The sequence below is a fragment of the Falco punctatus genome (assembly GCF_963210335.1).
Source record: "Falco punctatus genome assembly, chromosome: 12".
Classification (NCBI taxonomy): domain Eukaryota; kingdom Metazoa; phylum Chordata; class Aves; order Falconiformes; family Falconidae; genus Falco; species Falco punctatus.
Genome location: NC_137592.1, coordinates 2,790,789 through 2,814,528, shown reverse-complemented (window position 1 = coordinate 2,814,528; position 23,740 = coordinate 2,790,789). Strand labels below are relative to the sequence as shown.

Here is a 23,740-nt window from a genome sequence, read left to right as displayed (position 1 = left end):
CAGAACGGTTCAGCCACTGAAGTGTGGGAGAGATTAATACCAAAAGTTTCTGCAACACTCTTCTGGGAAAGCCATCCTTCCTGGAAATCTGCATAACGGTACTGCAGGCAATTTTCAGGGATACATGCAATTCTGTTATGTTCGTATGAGGGCAAAGAAGAGAAAAAGATTACACTTTGATGGGCTTTATTTTACTTACTTCTACAAATGCGAAAATATCTAGATGTGTAGCACAATCCTGAGAGCTTCTACAAGTGACCAAGTTTTAATTGTCAGTTCTGTACCCAACTTGGCTTGTTGTACCTCCAGGACCTCTAGTACTGCAGCCTGATGGAAGTCTGCTACCACCCTAGCATTCCACCAAGAAAGGGTCTTCAATAGGAATTTCCTGATTTACTTTTATTATTCAGAGCTGGATATTTAATCGCCAAGCCCTCAGCGTAAACCGTGTTAATAGCTATGTCTATACTAGCAAATAAACCACTGCCAGAACATGGATTCAGCACTGACCTGCTGTGATCTGTGTCACTGAAACTGCAGCAGTTTTGGCCCATGGCATTTAGTGCTTTCCCATACAATGCCTGAACAAGGTTTGGAAGAAAAAACGTGGCACGGACATTTCCTGTGATCTGGTTGCTGTCACCTCTTTCGAGGAAGCAAACCAGGCTAGTGTGTGGATGCAAGCTGTACCATGCTATTTGTTCTCAAGGCTGGAGAACCAAACGCCTCATCTCTTTTTTACAAGCGGTCAGCTGCCCCTTGACCCAACAGCACTCTCTTGTGTTAGGAAAATTACAAACAACGGACCCTCATCTTAGAGAAAGAAATAGATCCTGATTTACACAGCTAAGAGTTAACTCTCACAGATCTGGTGAAACAATGCAGATTTGTAACAAATTATTGTTTACCCAAGGGGTATCATCTTATGTTGACTAGAAGGAACTATAACGTAAATATTTAGATTAACACAGAAGAGTGAAAATAGATATTTATTTTTTTTTTTAAAAAAAAGGATGTAATCTTGCAAGCTGAACAGAACTAAAAGAAAACACAGCAAGGAAACTTTCCACATACTTGTCAAAGAATGTCTCTGAGTTAGTGTAGAGAAGAGAGACCTTTAGCCAGCCTTTAGGGAGGTGACTTCGGTCATCAGTCAAAGCAGATTGTTGCAGCTGTGTGGGAGTTTAATTGATAACTATGAAGTCATCTCCCTAAAGGCTAGCCAGAAGCGCTCATTTTTATTCACTGTCACAAAGTTTTATTCACAAAGTTAAGCTTTCTTTTTACAACAATGTAAGAAGTATAATAAATTTGAGAAAAAAAGGGAAAAAATATTAAATCAAGGGAAGCATACTTTAAAATATAAATGAAGACTAATCAAGAAAAATAAAGATTACATATCTAACAAGAAAATTATGTTCAAAACTTATGATATGCTGCCAAGTTTTTCTATGAACTAAATATGTCAGGGCTTTTTTACTGGTTTCTAAAACAGCTGATCAAAGACACATGCTAAAATTTTCAAAATAAGATTGGTAAAATATGTTGGCATATTGTATGAACAATTGAGTCTGGGAAGTCCCACACCCGTGAGCAATCCAAGAACAAAATAGGAGAGAGATAAATGTACTTCAGTTACAGTTCCATCGACGCTATTCTACATGGGGTGGTGGATGCCAAGGGAAACAGGAAACTTGTTCTACCTAACTGACTCAATGGAGACAGAAGAAACACTGAAGTACAACATGTTAGAATGAGTATGCTAACATTCCCACAGGAATAATTAGTACAGAAGATAACTGGAAATGGCACGTGAAACACCATGATCTGTCTTCAGAAAGAAATGAAGAGCTAAAAATCCCCATGATCTTCTGAGCAGAATGTAATCGCTTAGGCTCTTGCCTTAAAATTATGTTGAAATAGAGTGAAGCTCTTCTATCTGTGATTTAGAGAGTATGTATGCTATTACCAATAAACTAGATTTGGACACGTCATTATAAAAGCCAGTAGATCAATCCACAAAGAACTAATATGGTTGTGACTATCACTTTTTTTGGTGCCTATCACTTTTTTTTTTTTTTTAAATTTCTATCACATACCACAACCAAAAAAACCCCCTGTCACACTGCAGGAGCTTATTTTTCACTGGTAACGTTTCCTAGGAGCCTAAAATTCTGTCACAACTCAGAAAAGTCTCAGATTTGCCAGGATTGAACATCTCTATTTAGTTCCAACTGCTTAAAAATTCCAGGTTGAAGTCCAGTACATTCCTGAATTGAATGAAGGGACAGCATCACTACTACCACAAGGACAGAAGTGTCTAGAAGTTAAAGGAGTAATCTGGGGCAGCCACAATCACTATGATTTCATTGTCAAGAGTTCTAACACTATTGATCTGAAATGACGGTGAAATGGACTTTTTGGAAAGCTGAAGGGAAGCTCATTCCCTAATTTGTTGCTGTATGAACACACATCTTTCTGGGAGAGACATATTCCTGTTTACCCAGGGGTAACTCATAATTGCATAGACTGTGGCCATGATCAGCTCAGTTGTCCATAAATCCAAAGCACAGATGATGCTGTAACATGGAAGAAAGGTGTGGGGCTTTTTGTAATATTGAACATTTATGTAAAACATTTAGTCAGCAATTCATTTGAAAAGCAAATATGTATATTTTACATATTTATGTATTATATAAATCTACATAATTATATAATCATTCCACATATATATATACACACACACACACTCTACAGATATTTGTGTGTGCATATACGTATTAAAAATACTTAAAAACCAGAACGCAATCCTGACAAAAGATTGAGGGGGATCGGTACACAGAAACTATAGTGCAAGTGATGGTAATCTGTGACAGCTGCAGAAAATGCTCCATTTCAAGGGGGTGAGGCTGATTAAATAGTTGTATCTGTTAGGGAGGAAGAAGGCAAAAAAAAAAAATCTGTGCAGAGCACTTAACTGTCACCATGTATAAAGTAATTCATAACAAACTAAATGATGAGGTAAAAGAACATTTAGCTCTAGGCAGTAGGGCATCTCATAGATTCAAAATGAAAAATAATGGATACCACGGGGAAAGCGTGAAATGCAATACACTATGAACAGAGCACATTCAGAATACTTCCATCAAATAACTATTTAATACAGCAAGAAACACAGCACTTTCTAAAGAGCTGTCTTATTTAACAGCAGTGTACTCATATTTGATTTCATCTGTCCTCTATTGAAAAACAAAATACCATGGTTAGTCCTAATTTAAATTATTTTATGACCCATCACCAGGTCTAACAGTTAACTGAAATATAATTGTAAAATTATACTGATGTAGACACAAGTGTCAAAACGTTCCTTGCTCAGATAAATGGACACTGTTTTCTCAGCTCTCTTACAGAAAAATTGTATCTCACATGATGCCAACTTGCAGAGAAAAATAGTATCTGTTCAGGTTGAAAATATTCTTAGATAGGCATTTACAAAAATAAACAGCTGTCACTCATCTTCTAGGTAGATCTAAGATCTCCTTACATGACTAGTCACACTCATGTATTCACCAGATTTTGTAAAGTAAATCTCCTCTTACCCAAAATCTAGTATGCTGATTTCACTTGTTTTGAACTTGGTTTAACCAGTGTACTCTAAGAACAGCAGAGATCACATGCAGATAGAGTCAGCGCTATCATTGCTAGCAAACAGAGGAAGAGCTATATAACATATAGACAGCTAAACAGAAGTATTTACACACACCAGGACTTCCACCATCTCTCGCAGTTGTTATGTTTATCACTGTCACACTCTAATTTGAATGACATTTCAGGCTGATGATTTAAAAGAGAAGAGCTTCACCATCAATATTAAAATCATGCAATTAAGAGCTAAGTTCAATGTCAATTGAACTACAGAAATTTTTATTGAAAGTTTCAGCAGAGTTACATTAGTAAACCATAAAGATTTTTGGTTTGAAAAAGGGTAAAGATTTTTAGATTACTTGTGTTGGTATTTTACAGTTAAAGATCTACATCCTAGTTTCCATCATAGCATACAAATAACTCCTGGAAATTCAAGTATTTTCTAGGAATTGAAGACTAATTTACTTCCAAACTTTTAAAATGATCCATCTGTGTTAACAGAGCAATTCATATGTTGGCACATAGGGTGGTGCCCACAGAGCCATCACAATAGCTGAAAAGCAAACTACATCTGTGGCAACTCTACAGAATGGTAAGAGAAGTAGCCAAAAAATGAAGAGGGAGTTTGGAAATTTAGCATGTTCTTTGAATCAGGTAACTTCTCTTCTGTGCTGGCTACAAAATGGATAGTTGGGAAAAAAAGTATGAAGGGAAATTACTCAGTACCTCTATTTAAGGTTATTTTAGGCAACAAACTTGGTAGAGGTTTGAATTGCCTGACTGGAAACAGTCCTCCTTTGACAACCAAATAAACTTGGGCTCCTGACTCAAGTAGCACCTAAGCTAAATAACTGAAAGAAACTACGTAAATACTTGACACGCTCTTCAAAGCCCTCAGGCTACACGCACAATCTGACGTGATACTGACTTATCTTGAGTTAAGCAATGTTGGCAGGATTGCTATGATTTGTTATAAAATGCAAATACAGTAAGTTTCAAATAAAAAGTAATGCCATGTAGTTAATTTAGGCTTTACATACGTAGATAAAATTTTCAATATTAAATATCTGAGGAACCAGGGTATCACTGGAAGTGTTCACTAACCTCCATGTTCTGGTGAATGACTGATCATACATTTTGAAGATATACACAAACCACTTCAGCTTATTTTTTCTTCAGTAGGAGCGGCTACACTAGGGACCCTCATAATACAAGACACCCTATTATTCAGAACACATGCATCTTTTTATACAATATACAGTTACTAATTATCCATATAGTTATTAATTTTATCTGTGTCTTATTGGATGTGCAGCCAGCCACAGATACAAATATGAAAGAGCAGGTATTGTAAAGTTATTACACTACCAAAATCCATTAAGTTCTGTATTTGACAGAGATTACAGTTATCCAAATATTTTAAATTATTATTATTCTTTTTCGAGTCTGGTACTAGGAGTTAAAAAGTCATAATATTTGTTTGGCTTTTTTTTTTACATAAGCACTATGACTCATTCTCTTGCCTATTATTGTTTCTCTTGACTTCTTAGCAAACTATTCAAAGCAGAGATTCTGAATCTGGAGTTCTGCTTTCTGTGAAATCTCAGAGAGCAGACCTCATCAGAGACCTTTTTGCTGTATTTTTGGTTCAGGGCTGCAGGGGAGACTAAATAGTTTCATGCAATTATGTAGCTGCCTGGCAGCATGTAGTTTCAGGCAGTTATAATCCGGTTTACTGCTTGTCATTTTCTAATACTCTGTTTTTTCTCTAGCTTATGGCATCATGGATGTTACAGCGTTTTTTGCCTTCTACATTACAGTAGGAGAGAAAGCAGGCTTCATGCCACAACTGTCAGGCTCATCTGAAGAACTAAATTCATCTTCCTCTTCATATCCTATTTTCTATTTACTTCTGCCTCTGTAGACAAAGCATTACACTCTCCCCTTACACGGAGAAAGTGGGTTTTGCTAATAACTCATATGATACTCAGAAGCTAAAACTGAACAGACTATTTGAGCATGAACCCAATTTAAGATTAAAGGAATGCAGTTTCAATGAAACAAGCTAATCAACTGCATTCAGTTTGGCTTAGCAGACATCCAGATTTAACCATATGATGGCAGACCGCCAGGTGTGTGAAATAACAATGGACTTAATTGTGGGCAGACAAAGAAACAGGTCTTCATTACTGATTTAAGATACTAGTTAGAGCTAGTTCAGAGCTTTGAAAAATACAAGCTCTTAAAGATTTCATGTGTCCTTCTATACAGTTCAGATATCTACTTACTCTTCTGTCCTCTTACAGGTTTCCTGAGCAAAACAACTTCTCTTAATCAAGGAATTTTGAGAATTAAACTGCATTCATGCTAGTTACCTATTGCAAAAAGATATATCATACCTGATTCTTCAGTATAAGCCTAAGCAAAAAAATACAGTGGACTCTCCAAAAACATATCCCATTCCTGGCATTTATTGTTAATGTGAGCCACGCATTTTCTGTATAATTATATTATTATTTATAATTTCTCCAGTAATTCATTAATCTATACTGCAATAAAAAAAATTGAAAATACACACTGACATTGTTGGTTTGGTGCAAGAGTCGAAAACTGTAGGAGGCTGTTGCCATACGTGCTTTTGAAGTTCTACTATTCTAGAATTCTTCTCTACATCTGCAGAGCAGGCAATAAAACAATAGGTCATATTTTGCTAAAAGCCTTTAAAGGTACCAACATTTATCAACTTCTGTATTTTCTTGCTACATGAAGAGAGGAATTATTTTCTATAGCTTCTATTATAATGATACTGCTGGCTGCTTGTAACAACTCCTTATTGCCCCCTTCCTAGCTGTGTAATACAGCGGTGATGCCTTGGAGGTGAGTAGCCAAGAACTGGTAGGAGACCTACACTAGCATAGCTAGCGCTATGCACTCCACTCACTCTGCAAACATAACTAAAATGATACGATATTCTTTCATGCTGTATTTTATTTCTCTCTCGAAGAAATTAATCTCCTTACAAGGAGCGAAGCAATATAACTTAGAAATCTGAAAATCTGATAGAAACCTAGAGAAAAGTAAATGTGAAAACAAAAAATGCAAATGCCTCAAAACCTCAAAACTCTTAAGTTCTTAGCTCAGTTCTATCTCAAAGGAAGAAATCACTTTATATCTATTCCTTAAGATAGTAATTATTTATAAAACTGCACTTCTTTTTGATAGAACTATTTGCGTTTTGCCAGAGAAGACCTGAATTTATGAAAAGTAATTTTAAAAAGGATATAAGAAAACTTAAAAGGATAAAAGAATAATTTTTAAAAGGCAGTAAGTAATTTTAGGCTGCCATACAGACTAGGACATCAATCATACAAGAAATGTTTTGGTATCAAAAGTGATTTCGTTGGCAATTCATCATCATCTAAAATATAATTAATTGAAGCAGTATGGTACAAGAGCAGCTAAGAAGCTTGCAATCTATAAGCTATAGGAATACCAGAATAGTCCAAAACCTGTATACTAGTGATATAAGGCTGTGATATAAAGTGAATAGGGATACAAATATGCTGCTCAATTAAACAGAATGCAACTGTGGTATTTCAGTGCCTCTACTCCTTCCAATAATTAAAATCTCCCTTTTGGTTGGCTGGGTAAAATTCCAGACACAGCCCGATACATTTTGGTCACAGCAAAAAATAAAACCCCACATGTTTTCATCCTATTTGATCTTTGGATAGAATTCGAGGGATTTAATTAAATGCAAATTTCATTAAAATGCTAGTATCTGGAGTTCATCATCTCCAAATTCTTTAACACCCCAAGTTTTTTTAGAACAATGTTTACACTCTGTGTGCGTGCACATGCATGCATGCTTTATTACTGTCTTTTAATCTTGTCTTTCCCTTTACAGGGATTTATGATGCAGATCCCTGAACATTTTCTCATCTTAGCTCTATTTCTGAATTACTAATTTCACTGAACCAGAAATATGACCATGCAGGGAAATTAAAAAAAAACAAAACCAAACAACTACCACTTAGCCAAATGAACTCAGGATTACTATCCTTAGTTTAGAAAGGTGTATGTACATTTTAAAGATGTAATGATATTTTACCTTTGCAAGGAATGAAGTACCTTCGCTGATCCATTGTATAAGTTTAAATTAGAGGCTATGGAGGATATTGGATGGATTAATCTAGTTATCAGCATTCAATGGCTATAGTTATATAGTGGATTAAACTCTATTACCGTTTTTCATCTATTTCTCAAAACACATTTCACAGCAGAAATGTAAAAGCTTTCACCCTTTTAGCTGGATCCAAAGTAATGGTTTACGACCATTAATAAATGCATACATCTTACACACTAGTTGTCCTCACTAGTCACAGGTTACAAAATAATATATTTTTAAATGTGGCAATTACAGAGAAATCAGCTTTTCCAGACCTCTATCACCGGAAGAAGTCTAGTCTAAAATACTTTGCAGCTACTGCCTCCGTCTCAAACATCAGCTTTCACTGTCACTGTCTTGACTGCACCAACCTCCCACCAAGACAAAAAGATTTGCAAGACCAAACCTGTAAACAGCAAGCCTATTTACACAGATCTGTCACATGGCCTACACAGCTTGTTTTAAAGTTTCTAGTTTGAAATGAAAGTAATCAGCACCTGCACACCTGCTTCTTAGAACTCTTCTGAACTGTGAACAATGCACCAGCAAAAATTTTGTTACTGGGTAGATTAAGGAAGTTTCACTTGGAACAAAGCAATAGTTGTATATTCTTTGATTCAGAGAAAGTCATGGGATCGGTGTGCTGTTCAGGAGGTAACAACACGCAGAACCTAATTATGGCTAACACGAGCCTTAGTCCAAAACCACTTTGTTGTCCTTTACCTTAATCATCAACACTTTTTTATGAATGCAGCAGGCTACCAGTACCTATTACATGCAATCATAGACTATCTCGAGTTGGAAGGGACCCATAAGGATAATCAAGTCCAACTCCTTACTGGCTATTAGGCCAACTTAACACTGTCCGGAGGTACAGTTCACAAGTTGATGCATAGGAAATGGATACAAACTGCTCAATAACCACTTTATTACCGGCCTATTCACTTAATAATCTTAACTATCCTCCTCAGTGCTGCTAGCCCATTTTCCATTTATCCCAAGGTCACTTACGTAGTGGTCACATCTCAAAAAATACATCACACAGACTGCTTCCCCCCCCCCCCCCCCATTTGCTCCCAAAGAACTTAAGCCTACTCCAGCAACACCATGACCCATTTCTTGAACTATCATTGCAAAACTTTCTAGAGTATATACAAAGGAGAAAGGAGGAATCCAAAAGCTCTAGTAGCTAATGTCAGGCTCCAGCAATGTTCACAAAAGCCAGCTCTAGTCTAGCAAGCCTTAGCATCCCCCAGCTTCTTTGGCAGAGAGAAGGAGGCTCCTCTGAAGTGGATGGAAGAGAGATGAGCCTAACACAGATGTGCAGATTTCTTAAAAAAGGTGTTCTATCTCCACTTCATAGAAGAGAAATAAAGAGCATTAGCTCTTTGATTTAAATCTAGTCCTTGCTAAAGTTTCCAGTCACAATATGAAGTATCAAATTTTCATTTGAAATTAATCGGAAACATTTATTTTGAGATCTGTGATACAATTTATATTCAAAATTCTATGTTCAAAAGAGTCTCATATCCAAAAGAATCCCCCCCCCAATTGTAATTACATTCTGAATAGCATGACATGTGGTATAGAAACCAATTCATTAAATGAAGACGTGTGGGAAATAAAGAGGAGGAAAGTGCCATGCACCTAAAAAACAGTGACAATGCACAAAAGACAGTGGCATTTCTTTTTAACACCATTATTTAGCAACATTAACCACTCAAAAATCTTACTTAGTGTCAAAGAGCAGAGTTTCATATCCTGAGCCCATGTCCAATAATCTCAATCTTCTAAAAATATCCAGGAAGGCTCTGCGCAAGCTTTTGGATAAGCAACTTTTCTATCATTATCAATGTCATGTCTATGTTAAACTTTAGTGCACAATCCCTTTCTATTTCTTTCAGGTGGCTCTATCCAAAGAGATGCATCTAGCAAATTTCCTGAAACAGCATTACCTGAACAAGTTCTGGTAAAACCTTTTGTGAAAACATACCACTTAAGGAAGACATGTATCTATTACTAGGTAATAAAGTTCTCTGGAGTACATTTCTTTTTAAAATGTTTAATGAATTATTACTTGTTTACCCAATTAATGATACTTACCTGCCAGACCTATGGTGTTACATTAAACTAGCATGCTTCTAAGAAGAGAAAGCAATATTCCTGTTTTTGATTTTAGTGGGCTACCTGCTTTAAGCACCTTTTGCAAAATGCAGTTTTCCACAACCACATAGCTCAGGGGCAATTCTTTAAAAACTGTTTCCTGGATTAAGACGTAAAATAGCCACTACAGGCCAAAACTAGGGTATGTCTTTAAGATTAGTCCGATAGAAGTAATTCTGGGTTAGATCCTCATTTGTACAACACCATTACATTCTTATGTCACAGATCAGGACTACAGGTGCTGGAACGCACTTACATAGCCAACCCTAAGGCAACCACACTGAAGGTGTCAGCTGCACAGACACAGGGAAAACACAGGTACAGTCTTACGGTTTAGTGCAAGACCACCTCCAGATGCTTAACGAAACAGCCAAGAGAACTCTCTGGCAAAAGACATTGACAGTATTTACCTCTTGGGAAAGAGGGATTGCATTATAAGCAGTCTTACAAGGAATATAGCACAGAGCTGCCCATCCTTAAGGCAGCTTGTCAAACTGCGATGGTTGTATCTAATTCCCAGATGTAATCAAGTCTCTTCTATCTGACAAGCAAAAGTTTTAAAATGGCTCTTTCAACAAGAGACAGTTTTCCTAAAGGCTCAATACAATATCCTTTTAGACATCTGTGGCCTCCTCCTCTTGTCAGGTATTTTTAAAAAAATGCAAACCTCAAAGTAGTGGAGCCAGTCCACACGCAGTAGTCACTGGACCTGCGTAAGACCTTGGATCAGGAGCATAATTGCACATTTCAAACTTGTTTTACAGCTGCTAATAGAAAGAGTAGCTTCATTGAACAGCATTTCAATGAATGTTTTAAAAAAAAAAAGTATCATTTCTAAACATCTCGGAATCCTAGAGGGATCAGGTTTCTGCTATAGACCTACTGCTAAAATCTTGTTTAAATGCAGCCACACTAATACATACTCAAGACCAGTGTAAACAGGACCAAAGAGCTGGCCCTGTTAGTGCAACTTGTCACATATATATCATCATCCTTCTTATATTCTGACAGATAAAAGGCCAAAAAGAAAGCTCAACTTCTACTTAATCATAGATACCAGCATTTGAAGAACTAAGCCAGAAGTTCCTTGAGACGCTTTATGAATAGTATTCAAAAAATAAAGATATGAAAGAAAAAATGAAGGAAATTTAACATGTTTTCTCATCAGACAGAAGCTGGCAGTGACTAACCTTTTGTTAAACACAGCTTAAGATAGAAGGAAGTATGGTCTGATTAGTCAGGGCGACAGGAAAAAATACTCTAACCTTAATTGCAAGTAAAGCTGTAATAAACTGAAGGGATATTTTAGTGTTTCTCTCTTTTTACTATAGTTAACTTAAATAATTTCTAGAATTAACAGCATTACTTTAAAAAAAAAAAAAAGAGCGGGGAAAATATTATACTGTATCCTGAACTCTTCAGTTCAGCTTATCTTGCCCTAAACTGTTATAGATACTTGCAATTAATATTTGCAAGTAATGCTACTACTAAAGACAGTACAAGAGTAAATGACACTTGCAATTTTTATCCCTGCATATGGAAGACAATTTCTGAAGATGAGGAAGCAGATGTTTTGCATAAATACACGTCCAATTTTGATGTAGATGCATCAATATTAGTATGCCTATACATCAACTATATTACTAGTCTGTAACTTTCATGTAGGATTATTGCTTGAATGTGCAGGTCTGCTAAAAATAATGAAGGTGCTCAAAATTCCCGGTAAAAATTCAGTAACACCTTTTGTAACAAGGAGTGTCAAGCAACCAAAATTAAGGGGTTGCTATATCTCTCTCGGAGTATAGTTTATTTCATATTCTATTTTAATACCATAGTTCCAGTGTATTCCAATCCATCTGTCACAAAACAAAGAACAGGCTTCAGTGCCAGCATCAAGAGAAATTATATCAATAAGATACAGCATACCAAAGTTCATTATACTGTTAGGCTGTTTAAAGAAACTTGATACATTTTATATTAAAACCACATTAGTACACACAAAATACCTCAAGAATTCTGAAATCTGAATGCGGATAGCAACACAACACACCAACATTTGGAATCAACACGTCCATCTCTGACTGTGGAGTTGAGTCACTACGCTGTAAGTGGGACTGCACCGGTAAGCACAAAAAGCTCAGGAGGTTGCAAAAGCCAGTGTACAACCCACTATATACATCACCACTATGCAGCATCACGCAAACAGCAACACCTCCTTGCTTCGTTTGAGTAATACACCATCATTAAGTTGCTCTTAACAACTTTCACAATTTTGTTCAGAACGGAACATAGAAGTGAGGTGAAAACTAAACCAGTAACTTTTCTTTCCAGCATATTTGCATAATGCCTATAACCCTTTCCCTGCACTACCAATGACCCCAGCCAAAAGCGCTGTGATGTTCTTCCCTGGGTGCACCCAATGCCACTGTCCCCGAAAACACAGCAGGGTTCAACGGTGTCTCCTTTAGAGATCCCATGGGTTGGTTCATCGCGTCAGTCTTCAAGACAGACATAAACATATGGTTTATACTTGGCCTTAAGTTCAGGCCTACCTAAAGCTTTGGAGGTCTCATTCCAAGTCCATTATAAATACCACCTCTAAAGAACAATTCAACATGTGTTAAGACAGAAACTCTGGACAACTAAATGTCCTTGGGGCGGAAATGCATGTCATGAAAAACAAGCTGCTATTCCAAAGAAGAGACTTTAAGCAGGGAAAAAAAGTAGGCATTTTTGCTGTTCACCAAGGTTCCTAAAAGCCTGAGCAGTAGGCAAGTGAGCAGAAAACTTCTGAAGACCTTAACACCCCTCCTGCTTTTGCAGAGGAACATTCAAACCCTTGGAGCTGTAGAAAGCACATAGATACCAGTCACAAGCCTAGTACTAAAGTCATGGAGGATACTTCATAGAATATTTATGGTACCTGAAAACAGTGCTAGCAGTTTGTCCTTCTACAGAGATGTTTCAGAAGTACTCCTACAAATATTGCTGCAGTTCTTCTTATCCAAGACTTTTTTAAAAAAATAAGTAACAGCCTCCACAAACTGAAAACCCTGTTTCTATTCCTAAATATACTACAGCAAAAGAGCTTTCTTCTGCAATGCAGTACAAAACCAAAACACTCTCTCTTCTAGTTTCACCAAAGGAAGTGCAGCCCTTGTGTCCTTGAGGAAAAGCCCAAAGCATGGCCTACAGCAACTTGCACCTCCTCATCTGAAAAATCCTAGTTGCCGGTCTGCATGGTGAATATGTTGGAAGGATGTTTGCAGCCCCTACCAGACACAACTTTTTCTTGAGATACCCAGTTATGAACAAGTTATTACAGGCAAAAGTATGAATTTTTGATCCTAATTGCTGAAATACACAATAGTATTTTTCCATTAAGTGTTAAAAGAGAGATATGATTCTTCCTGCAAAATCCTAATCAAGACTTGGAAGAAACTGCGTGTCTGGAAATTGCCTAGGTAAATCTATCTGACATCCGTTTAGTCAGTAAGAAAGATACAAATAATAGTTCATAGAGGTTGATCTCTTCTGTCCTACAAGATACATTTTATAAACTTCTGTAAAAATTACAATTTGTATACTTTTGCAGGAATTTTTATAGTAGAAAATGGTAATATAAAACTAACCTCTAAGTTCCCCCCACCCCCATACTTCTAATTAAAAAGATAATTTGATTATTCATATCAAAATGTTTTCCATGAGTTTTCATCCTGTTGAAACAGCAATTATACACCACTACCTGATAAAATTAAAATAAAAACCACAAAGACTTGCAGATAGTTAATGCAGAGCAAATGTGTAAAAAAAAAAAAAAAAAAGTTTAATTTTTTTAAGATACTGTAAGCAGTGAAGGGGCAGGGGTAAGGTGAAATAATGCGACAGAGAAATCTCTAACTGCAAAATACCAATATAAGACTAACACATACGAAAACGCTGATATTTAGTAAGCTGGATACTCAGTTCTGCGTGTTAATGAGTTTATTCATGGAAATCCAATAAGAAATTTAATATATTATCTGACACAGACTTAACCACTTGTCTTTTTCAGCTGTGAAAAGCTAAAATCATAATAAAGATCCAAACATTTTCTACAGGGCAATGCAAGTGCTTCCTGTTTTGTTGGACATGCTTATTTCTTTTCCATTTTGAAAATGAGTTAAATCAATTTGATTATTTGAATGTTCAAAATTCTAATTGTGATTTTTAATAATAAACATCTTTTCAGTTGTCCAAACAAGCAAGCGAGCTGTGACTGGACAAGCAATAGATCTTACTTATTCTTCTGCTACCATACCTGACCCATCCCCTACCACTGGGATGCATGTGGACTGGTCTGCTGAAATACTGCAGTTAAAGGACAGCTGTTCTCCCAGACATATTGCTGCAAACGCCTGCTGAGTTTCTCTACACTTTTAACTCATCTATGCATTTTTAAAATAACGTTCAATAAGATACTCTAACTATATATTCCAACATGTCTGATGCATTAATATGGATATTTAAGAAACAAATATTTATAGCTGCTCATGCCCCAGAAAAGACTTAAAATCTAAATGCAGCACAGCAATGAGGCAGAGCAAAAAGTGGCCACCAGAATTTCATGAAATAAATGGCATTTTCCCCTGTTTTTCTTTTGAGATGGAAAGCAAAAGAAGCAATAAGCTGATTAGATGAGTTTTTATGGGGGATTAATTTCTCAAATATGAAACTCTTAACAACCTACTGTCTCAAACCAGTTCCCAAAGCACCTTAGTGTACGTGGATCTCACATTCTGCTTCGCCCTAGCTGTTCCAAAGTCCTTTCAAGTTTTAATGGCTTTGCACAGGAACTTGCATAGCATTCACATAAGAAACAGGTCTGGAATTTCTGTTGTTGAAAATCTCCGACTGCTTCATTGCTATTTTGCTATCTTTTAGGTCACTACATTTCAGAAGTCCTGTACGTCCACCTTCTGTGAAGGTTTAGCACAAGCCACAAGCAGTACAGTCTTCCATGCACTTAGAACCACAGCAACTTGAGCTTCGTTCTGTAGCAAACAAGTGCTGTCATTTACCATCCAAGTGGTGGCAACTAAACATAAATTCAAAGTATTTTAGATCCCTTCAAGTAAGCACGACCCTATAACCAGAAATATTATAATACACAATTCTAAGTAAAAATATTAAAGTATAGTTTAGATATTTTAACTCTGAGGTTTTGATTTGCATACCTCTGCCATCAATTTACTTACTCCAAAATTTAATTTACTACAGCCAACAACATATGACATTGCTTCAAGCATCGTATTTCTTTTTTCCGAGCTGCAGAAAGTCAGGAAAACGTGCAGTCATGTTCCAATATGCATCCTGTCTCCTGAAACAATCGCTCCAAAGAACAAACCAGGCCTCTAGTCACTCTCACAGCCCAGTAAATCTAATCACCACTGGCACATCCACATTTTTAATCTCAATCTGTCAGCACAGTGGAACATCCCCCCCCCAGCATACTTACAGCAGTATTCCGATAAATCCGACATTGCTATTACATTGTAAGCAGCCTTAGATAAACAACATGCTTTGGTATCCACAGATAAGAGGATGGCTTTCCAGGTACCATGCCCAGGCAGCAAACACTGCAGAGAGATCTGAGAAAGGGAACGGTCTCTTGTGGCGCTCTGCCTCACCAGTGACTTGCCTGAAGGCAACTGGAATGCAAAATGTGCTTCCGTAAGTGTGTAACACTACAACAGATAACAGAAGAAACTGAGGTAGGTGAAGTCTTCAATATGCTGTCAAAGGTGTTCTCTCAGTAAGTTTCGACATATTCAGGAATACTGATCAATACTGCAAAATTTCTTAGAACTACAAGAACAGGGTCATATGACATAACTTTATTATAACACCACTGGAAAATTTTCTCACAGTTAGGAACCTCTGTTTGCAAACGAATTCTGTAAAAATAAATAAAATCAACTGTATTTTGAATTATACTGGAAAGTGTATCAGCTGGTTATATTTTTATTTTTGCTGTTCTCCATGGCAAGATTTTTTGGCTTTCACATGCAGAAATTGTAGAAAAATTAGAGGAAAGAACTGCCTCTATTCAATGTTTCATCAAGATTAAAAAAGAGGAGTGATCTAAATGCTTGCTGCTATAGAAGTAATACTATAGAAGTAAGAAAACCTTCTGTTCTTTTGAAAGTGTTCAATTACTGTCAAAACTAACGATCCAGTCTTGCAAGTGGTAATGCTAAACATAGATCCTACACTTGCATGAATTCCATTGAAGGTGGTGACACTGCATGAATTGCAAGATTCTCATTAATACATCAACCTAACAGCCATTATGATGAGCTGCTGCAAAAGGCCATTTTTAAATTACTCAAGAAGGAAACAATCCCCATATGGTAATATTACAGCTTCTGATACCTAATCCTGCCAAGCACGAATGACTGAATTCAGTGAAAATCAGTTACATGCACAACGATATGGCTACATGACACTTTCCACATTAAAATGTGGCAATAGCTGTGCTTTTACCTAGCTATTACACGTTAGCTATGATGCTTCAGCTAGATCACCTTTCCAGAACAATCAAATGTAGAACTACCGTGCAAGACACTTCACGATTGCTTTGTAGCCTGTAACACAGACTGTCGGGTAAACTGTAGGGCTCACAGCTCAGAGAAAGGAGGAAGCATTCTGACCATCACCACCCCAGAGCTGCTAGGCTGCACTCAAGAATCAAAGATTTTCACTCAAAAATTTTTATTTTTTTTTTTTTTAAAGAGGAAGGGAGAAGAACAGGGTGTATTTCATGATCTGATTATAAAGTAAACTTCATAAATGACATGACTTTTTATTCTCTAAACAAAATGCATTGGCAGACTTCAGAGACTGGAGCCAACTCTATTCATTTCAACTACGTGTTGATCCAAAGTAAGGACATAAATGACAGTACTTGTTAATCAATAGCATGAACTAAGTAACATGCAAAAAGAACTGTATTATATGGCTGGAAATAACAAAAGAGTCACAGAACACTTTAGGTTGAAGGAGAACTCTGGAGGATAGCCAGTACAACCCCTCCACAAAGCAGGGCTCACTTCAAAGCTAATTTGGGTAGTTCAGTACCTCATCTCATCCTGAAGTTAAAAGGAGGAAGAACTTGGAAGCACAACACCTTGCAGTGGCTTTGCACAGAAAACAGATGCTTCAGAGCTCGCCTGTTCGTACTCTGAACCTCCACCTTATTAGCTGAGTGCATAGGTCAAATTCTTTATACAAACAGAACTTGGTTTTCAAATACAAATTTTGGGAAAAAAAATGGTATTTCTCCATTAATCCCATACATTCTGGTCTACCTTAGGCCAAACTAAATTATGTCCAACTGCATTATCTTGATACAAAAACAAGAGGCAGAACTATTTATCTTGTGAAAACACATTAAACATCTGACCTTTTCACCAAGGACAAATATCCACTTTCATGATTCTAATAAATACTTCAAGGTAATACACAGGTTCTCAGCTCTCTGAATTATGGGTTCATCTAGGGTTTTTTTCCACAAAATAGTATTCACTGAAACCTTTCAACACAGAAATGGCTAATGGCAGTCCTCAGAAGGGAAGATCTTCCCACTTCAAGGTCTTCCAGTCTTCATGATTTTGCGGTATTTTGCAAAATCTGCAAGGTTTCTTTTTTTAAATGATGTTTCAAATCTCTTTAGAAATTACAACATGTTGGACTGCGAATGTAAGCCCTGCTGTTTAGAAGCTGGTCTTAGGCAAGCAAATACCAACAAAACCAGAAAAATTGAATAAGTACATTCATCCCATTCATCTCAATTGGATGAGAGTTGTGAAGCCGAAAATATGAGAATTTAAATTCCTGCATTTATTAGCCGTACCACATAACCACACAAGGAACCATCTACTTAAAAGTGCTTACAGTGATGGGATATCGCATCAATAAGGACTGCAAAGTGCATCAACAGCAAAGGAGGCAACCATTACCAGGTGCAAACAATAGAATATTCTAGCAGTATTTTGGAGATTCTCTACTTCCTTAAATCCCATGCGACAGCAACATTTCTCAGCCACTAAAAGGTGAAATTAACTGTTATTTGGGTCCTGCTCATGCTCTCTGGACCCAAATGTTTCATCCTTTATAGAAACTACAGTTGTCCTACAGAATTTTGATCTCATTGCATATCAGAAACCAAACTCATCTTTCCAAAGCATTAGTTGGACATACAGCGAGTCCCTCAAAACACCTCCTAGTCTGAAGAGGTGGTTGCTAGTTTTCTATAAAGAGAACAGGCATAGGCAGTATCGAAGTACAAATATCAGAATCTGATATTCTTTCTATTCCCATGGTACATTCTAAATGTGACGCTGCCAAAAGCAGTCACCTAATATGAGATGTCCTAAAATAAACAGCTAAAATACTCATTCTTCTCTGAAGGTCTGGAGCAGCCGAGTGTCTATATAAACAGCCTTTTGGAACTGATAATACCTTTGAAACCAGAACAAACTTTTACAAACATCCACCATACTTCATAAAATGCTACTGCTTTAATACATTATAAAGAGAAGAATGCTATGAGGATACACAGCAGCCACAAGATCTCACTAGGAAAAGTGGATGGTTTTCTGTAAACAAGGTTCCAGAATGATTACATGACAGTTATGTGATTTTGCTACTGAGTGTCAAAACTCTGACTTCAGCAGATGTTTCCACAGTACTACCGCACCACGAGTCACCTGGGACTATTCTGGTTTCACATCATCAGGAAAACACTTCATTCATGCTGAATTAGGTGAATAGGGAGGGCAGCAGTTAGCTATGCTCAAAGGAGTATCATTACCACACAACATCCTTTATAAGGATTTTCTAGGTCAGATTTCTGTCATAAAGTAGTAGATACAACATTCATTTTCTATTTTACTGATGTAAATTTCTGTATTTTGGACGGATGTGTTAAAAGGCTACCTTTTTACTCTGTAGCCACATTTTTACTGTGTTGTTTTGTGAGATGCAACAAAAGTAGTATTTCTGTAGGACAACATCATCAATTAAATCCACTTCTTGGGCAGAATTTAAGAGAAAGAGACAAAGAACCGGTCAGACCAGGAGCAAGACCTGGGCATCTGTAGCCATCTTGCACCAGCACGCTTGGGAGTTTTTGGCTGCAGTACAAAAAGCTAAACTTGATTTTGATTTAAATTTTCCAGATTTTATAGATATATAAATATATAAAATATATAATAATAAAAAATATTAGTTTGACCTGTGTGCCAAATTATTGGCACACTTGTGCTGGGGTTTGCTGAGTGTAAGGTGAGCTACACCTGCCTTCTGTAAGACATCAGAATTAGTAAGCCAGGGTCCCAGCTGTGGAAAGGTCAAGGTGCAGGATCCACAATTTTGCAGCACTGTTGCACGAAGACCTTTCCAGTGCATTTCCATACTGAAACAAAGTGCTTTCCTTTTGGTGCAGCGCCATAGAAAACCTTATCTTCTCTCTTAGTGCAACATTTTGAAGCTTTGCTACAAAGATGATGATGATCAACAGTATCTAGAAATTCAGCTTTCACAGACCCTGCTGCTAACAAATCTGAGCTGCTTTGAAACGACAGGTACAAGCTGAGCTGTATGCAGCAAGGAGGGGGTATTCTGCCAGCCCTACATTCTCCTCCCTTCCCTTTAAACCCCACCCCACCCCACCAGCAGAAAAGTCAGCCCCCTTACCTGATAATATCATCGTTGTGCCCGAGGAAGAATTTCTGGCTGTGCTCTCTGGTGTTGTAAACCACGCCGACTCCAGCCACGAAGTAAACCACCTCTTTGCCTGCCGTGTAGTACAGGTTGTTGCGGCACTGGTGACCCCTGTACCCGTAAACCCACTCCAGACGGAGCTGGCATCTAGGAGCTGTCCGATCCGCCATGATAACCAATCCCCTCTCCCCACAAGCACACACAAAACCTAGCGCTGCCCCTCCTCCCCTTAACTCCTTCCCCCTCCAGGGTTTTCCCCTCTCAAACGTTAGCGATCCCTGCCCAGCTGAGAAGCTTCAGGTGGCACCTCCGAGCGACGATCTGAAGTGGAAAACGCATTCGCGGATCAGGTCTGCCGCCGCCGCTGCTCTCGCCGCTGCGCTGCCACCATAATCTGCTGCTGCTGCTGCTGCTGCTGCTGCCCAGGACGAGCAGCTGCCGTTTCCCCGCCGCTGCGCGACCCAGGCAACTTCTTGGGGGAGAAGGGAGATCACAAAAACACACCTACATCAGCAGCAGACAGGGCTTTTTCTTTCCGAAGGCAAAGTAACTTCTGTGCGTCACCACCACCACCACCTGCCAAAGGCTCTCTGCTGCATCTCCCGTATTGCACCTTCTTGGCTTCCTGCAAAAAGCTTCCTGGGAGCTCTCCTTTTTAAGATAGCTATCTTTGGGTCAAAACTGAAAGACAGAAAACACAAAACCCGTGGTTTTGAATTGCAGAATGCATGTGTATTTCAAATGCAAAGGGACTACTCGGGGGGGGGGGGGGGGGGGGGAGCACTGTTTGATCCATGCTGTGGCAGTTCTGAGTGGTCTAGGGTCTTTCAAGCCTTTCCAGCAGGATCCAATGCTCTGAGTCCTCGTATGAGATAATATGAGAAGAGATGATTCATATAGAACATCCAACATAAACATGGTGATATTACCCCACCTTTCCTTATCCCCCAGCAACCCAACACTTCCTTCTTTTGGAGTCTACAGCAACTAGGTGATTAAAACAATATTGCATTTCCCATTTTTCGGTTACAAACCGCTCTAATTTGCCACGAAGCAGCGGGGGCTTGTGTTTTTATTTACCGTCATCCTTTGGAATATTACCAAGGAAAACGTTTCCTTTCCTGTCTTCTGCTTTTTCTAAAGCAAGATTTGTATTGTCATTATCAGCTGGGTGAGGTTGCTGCATGTTGTTTGTGATAAGGCATCCGCTGCTTTATAGTATCACTCAACAAGAAACCAATCCCAACCCTCCAGAAACTCGGCCACAACCACAGGGAACAGAATGCTAAAATCAGAGGAGCAAAACCGAAGGCTCATTCATACAGCACAGCGCCAGGGAGAAGGGAAGAATCAACTGCCCGCTAGCAGGCTAACCCCTTTACCTTTCCCCACACAACTTGCCTCACGTTCCCTATCTGCCCAAACCGAAGAGCAGCGTGTCGATAGCGGCTGACAGAAACGGCCACAGCGCCGGCAGCGCTCCCCGGGACGCAGGCAACATAACCCGCAAGCGGCACCACCTGCCCCGGGTGAATTGCGCTCCACACCTGGGGCAAACCTTACGGTGAAACCTGGCATCACACCCAAAGCCACAGCCTCCACGAGGGTATCGCCTCTCACGGCCCCCGGCCCCTACCGCTCGCCAGCCGACGCAGCAACGTCCCCGCCCGGGGCGGGCGACCGGGCCACCCCCGGCGCCTCGGGGCCGGACGCCGCCGGGAGGGGGGCGGCGCGCGAGGGGCGGGAGCGCGCCTCCGCCTCGGCGAGCTGGAGCCCGGCGGGGCGGGCAGCGGCGGCTCCCCCGCCGCCCGACGACAGCCGCCCCTTCCCCGTGCGCACCGGAGGCGGCGGCGCCACAGGCCGGCGCTCCCTCAGCGCGATGAGCGGCAGCGGCGGGGCTCGGCCGCGGCGGGGCTCGGCCGCGGCGCCTCACGGCGGCGCCAGCGCGAGGGCGCTGACTACGACTCCCAGGGCGCCGCGCGGCGAGGCGGCGGGCGGTGGCTCTGGCGGGACGGCTCTGGCGGCGGGACGGCTCTGCCGCGGCGGGCGGTCGCCCTGGCGGCGGGCGGTGGCTCTGGCGGGACGGCTCTGGCGGCGGGACGGCTCTGCCGCGGCGGGCGGTCGCCCTGGCGGCGGGCGGTGGCTCTGGCGGGACGGCTCTGCCGCGGCGGCCCGGCTGCAACGGGAGCGGCGCGAGCCCTTCCCGCCCGCCGCCCGCCACGCGCGGCCGCCCGCGCGCCGCCGTTCCCGCCGTGCCGAGCGCGCGTCCTGCGGCGGGGGCTGCTCGTGTGCAGTCATGCGTGGGGTTACCTCGCGCAGGCACTTCCACCGGCAAGCCGAAGAGGAGCGGCAGGCGCTGAACACACCTGCCCCCAGCCCTTCCCTCAGAAGTCGTGCTGCGTATTTACACGGGCCATATGCAAATTCACACGAGAAATCTCCTCTTTCTGCTTTTCTTGTTGCAATTGTATCCAAAAGTCTCACAAGAGCTTAGGAAAACGAAGGTACAACAAAATGAGTCCATCCTTTCTTTGCAGTCCACATGTTGCTGCATTCACTTGATTTTCCAGCAGGTCGCTGGGCAAATCGCAGCAGTCACGCAGCCACATACACACCTTGCTCTGTGCGCTCCTGGACTGCCAGCGCGGCGATCCTTGCGGCCCAGCTCACAATCCATTACTGCAAAAGCCCTTTTCAAACAGAACGATAACACAGAAAACAGCAAATACATTTACATTTGTGTGCTGATCTCTGCCATTTCAAATCTGTTGGGACAGGTCTTTGATCTTTCATTCATTTCCCTTTGGTAATATGCCAGGTCCTCGGGACAGGCATGCCTGTATAAAAAGACCCTCTTCCAGCAGTCCTCGAGGAACCTAGTCGCAAAGACTTTTACAGCTGCTGTTTACCGATGTTAAAAGTCAGTTCTGCACGTAATTGGAATGGTTTTAAGAGCTATTTAAAATATTTCACATTCATAGAGGCTGCAGCAGTTTCCTGAGTGCCTTTATGATTATCTCCCACTCATTTAGAGAAATAAACTTAGACACTGAAAATTACAGTAATGTGCAATTGCCAAATCAACCCTCTGTCTTGCCTTCTTTTTAGAAAATGTATTTAAAATGACAAATATGTATTTAACTTTTATCATAAAGGAACCCTTTAGGGTTTAAGATACTTCTTTTCTTACAGATTCATTCTTGGAAGAACCTTGTGATGCCCCGGACCACACAAGGGTGCTGGTTTGGGCTGGGATACAATTCATGTCCTTCACGACAGCGGCTACAGGGCTGTTTTGGATCTGTGCTGGAACAGCGCTGATAACCCAGGGATGTTTCAGTCGCTGCTGGCCAGAATCACACAGAGCCAAGGCCTTTCCTGCCCCTCACCCCACCCCGCCAACACAGAGGCTGGGGGCACACGGAGCTGCGGGGGGCCACGGCCAGCCCCAGCTCCCACAGGGTATCCCACACCGTACAGCCTCACGCTCGGCATGTGAAGCCGGGGGGAGGAGGAAGGGGGGGACATTCGGAGCGATGGCGTTTGCCTTCCCAAGTCCCTGCTACGTGTGATGGAGCCCGGCTGTCCCAGGGATGGCCGAGCACCTGCCTGCCCGTGGGGAGCAGCTTCGCTTGCGTGTGCGGCTTTTGCTTTACTTATTAAGCTGTCCTTATGTCAACCCACGAGCTTTCTCACCTCCACCCTTCCGATCCGCTCCCCACCCCGCTGCAGGGGGGCAAAGCGAGTGGCTGTGTGCGGTTTAGTTGCCAGCTGGGGCTAAACGATGACAAAACCGCTAATAAAACAGAGTTAGCGTTCTGTTGACTTGTAATCTGCTCACCACTCCCCAACAGGTCATGTAACGAACTTGGGTGGTCCCACTGACAACGCTGCCACAGCCATCCACGTGTAGGCAGGTGCTTTTTCTCCTAGAAGAGAAATTTGATATAACCTCTCACATTCTTGTGTGTTTCATAATCTTTGTGTAGCCTCAGAAGG

General features: G+C 40.4%; 1 protein-coding gene across 10 annotated transcripts in view; it reads right to left on the bottom strand.

Annotated features, from left to right (window-relative positions):
* Positions 1-21,374, bottom strand: part of EML6 (EMAP like 6) — a 120,385-nt gene extending 99,011 nt beyond the window's left edge. For 9 of the 10 annotated variants that reach the window (XR_013931387.1, XM_080408049.1, XM_080408055.1 and 6 more), the window contains exon 1: positions 19,715-20,514. Coding sequence is in view for 9 of the 10 variants with exons in the window: in XM_080408049.1 (XP_080264175.1) it covers positions 19,715-19,911 (197 nt within the window). In the remaining variant the exon portion in view is untranslated. Of the gene's footprint in view, positions 1-19,714; positions 20,515-21,195 lie in introns of those variants that run through there. The other variant, XM_080408047.1, reaches the window with a different exon arrangement.
* Positions 21,375-23,740: the final 2,366 nt, after the last annotated feature.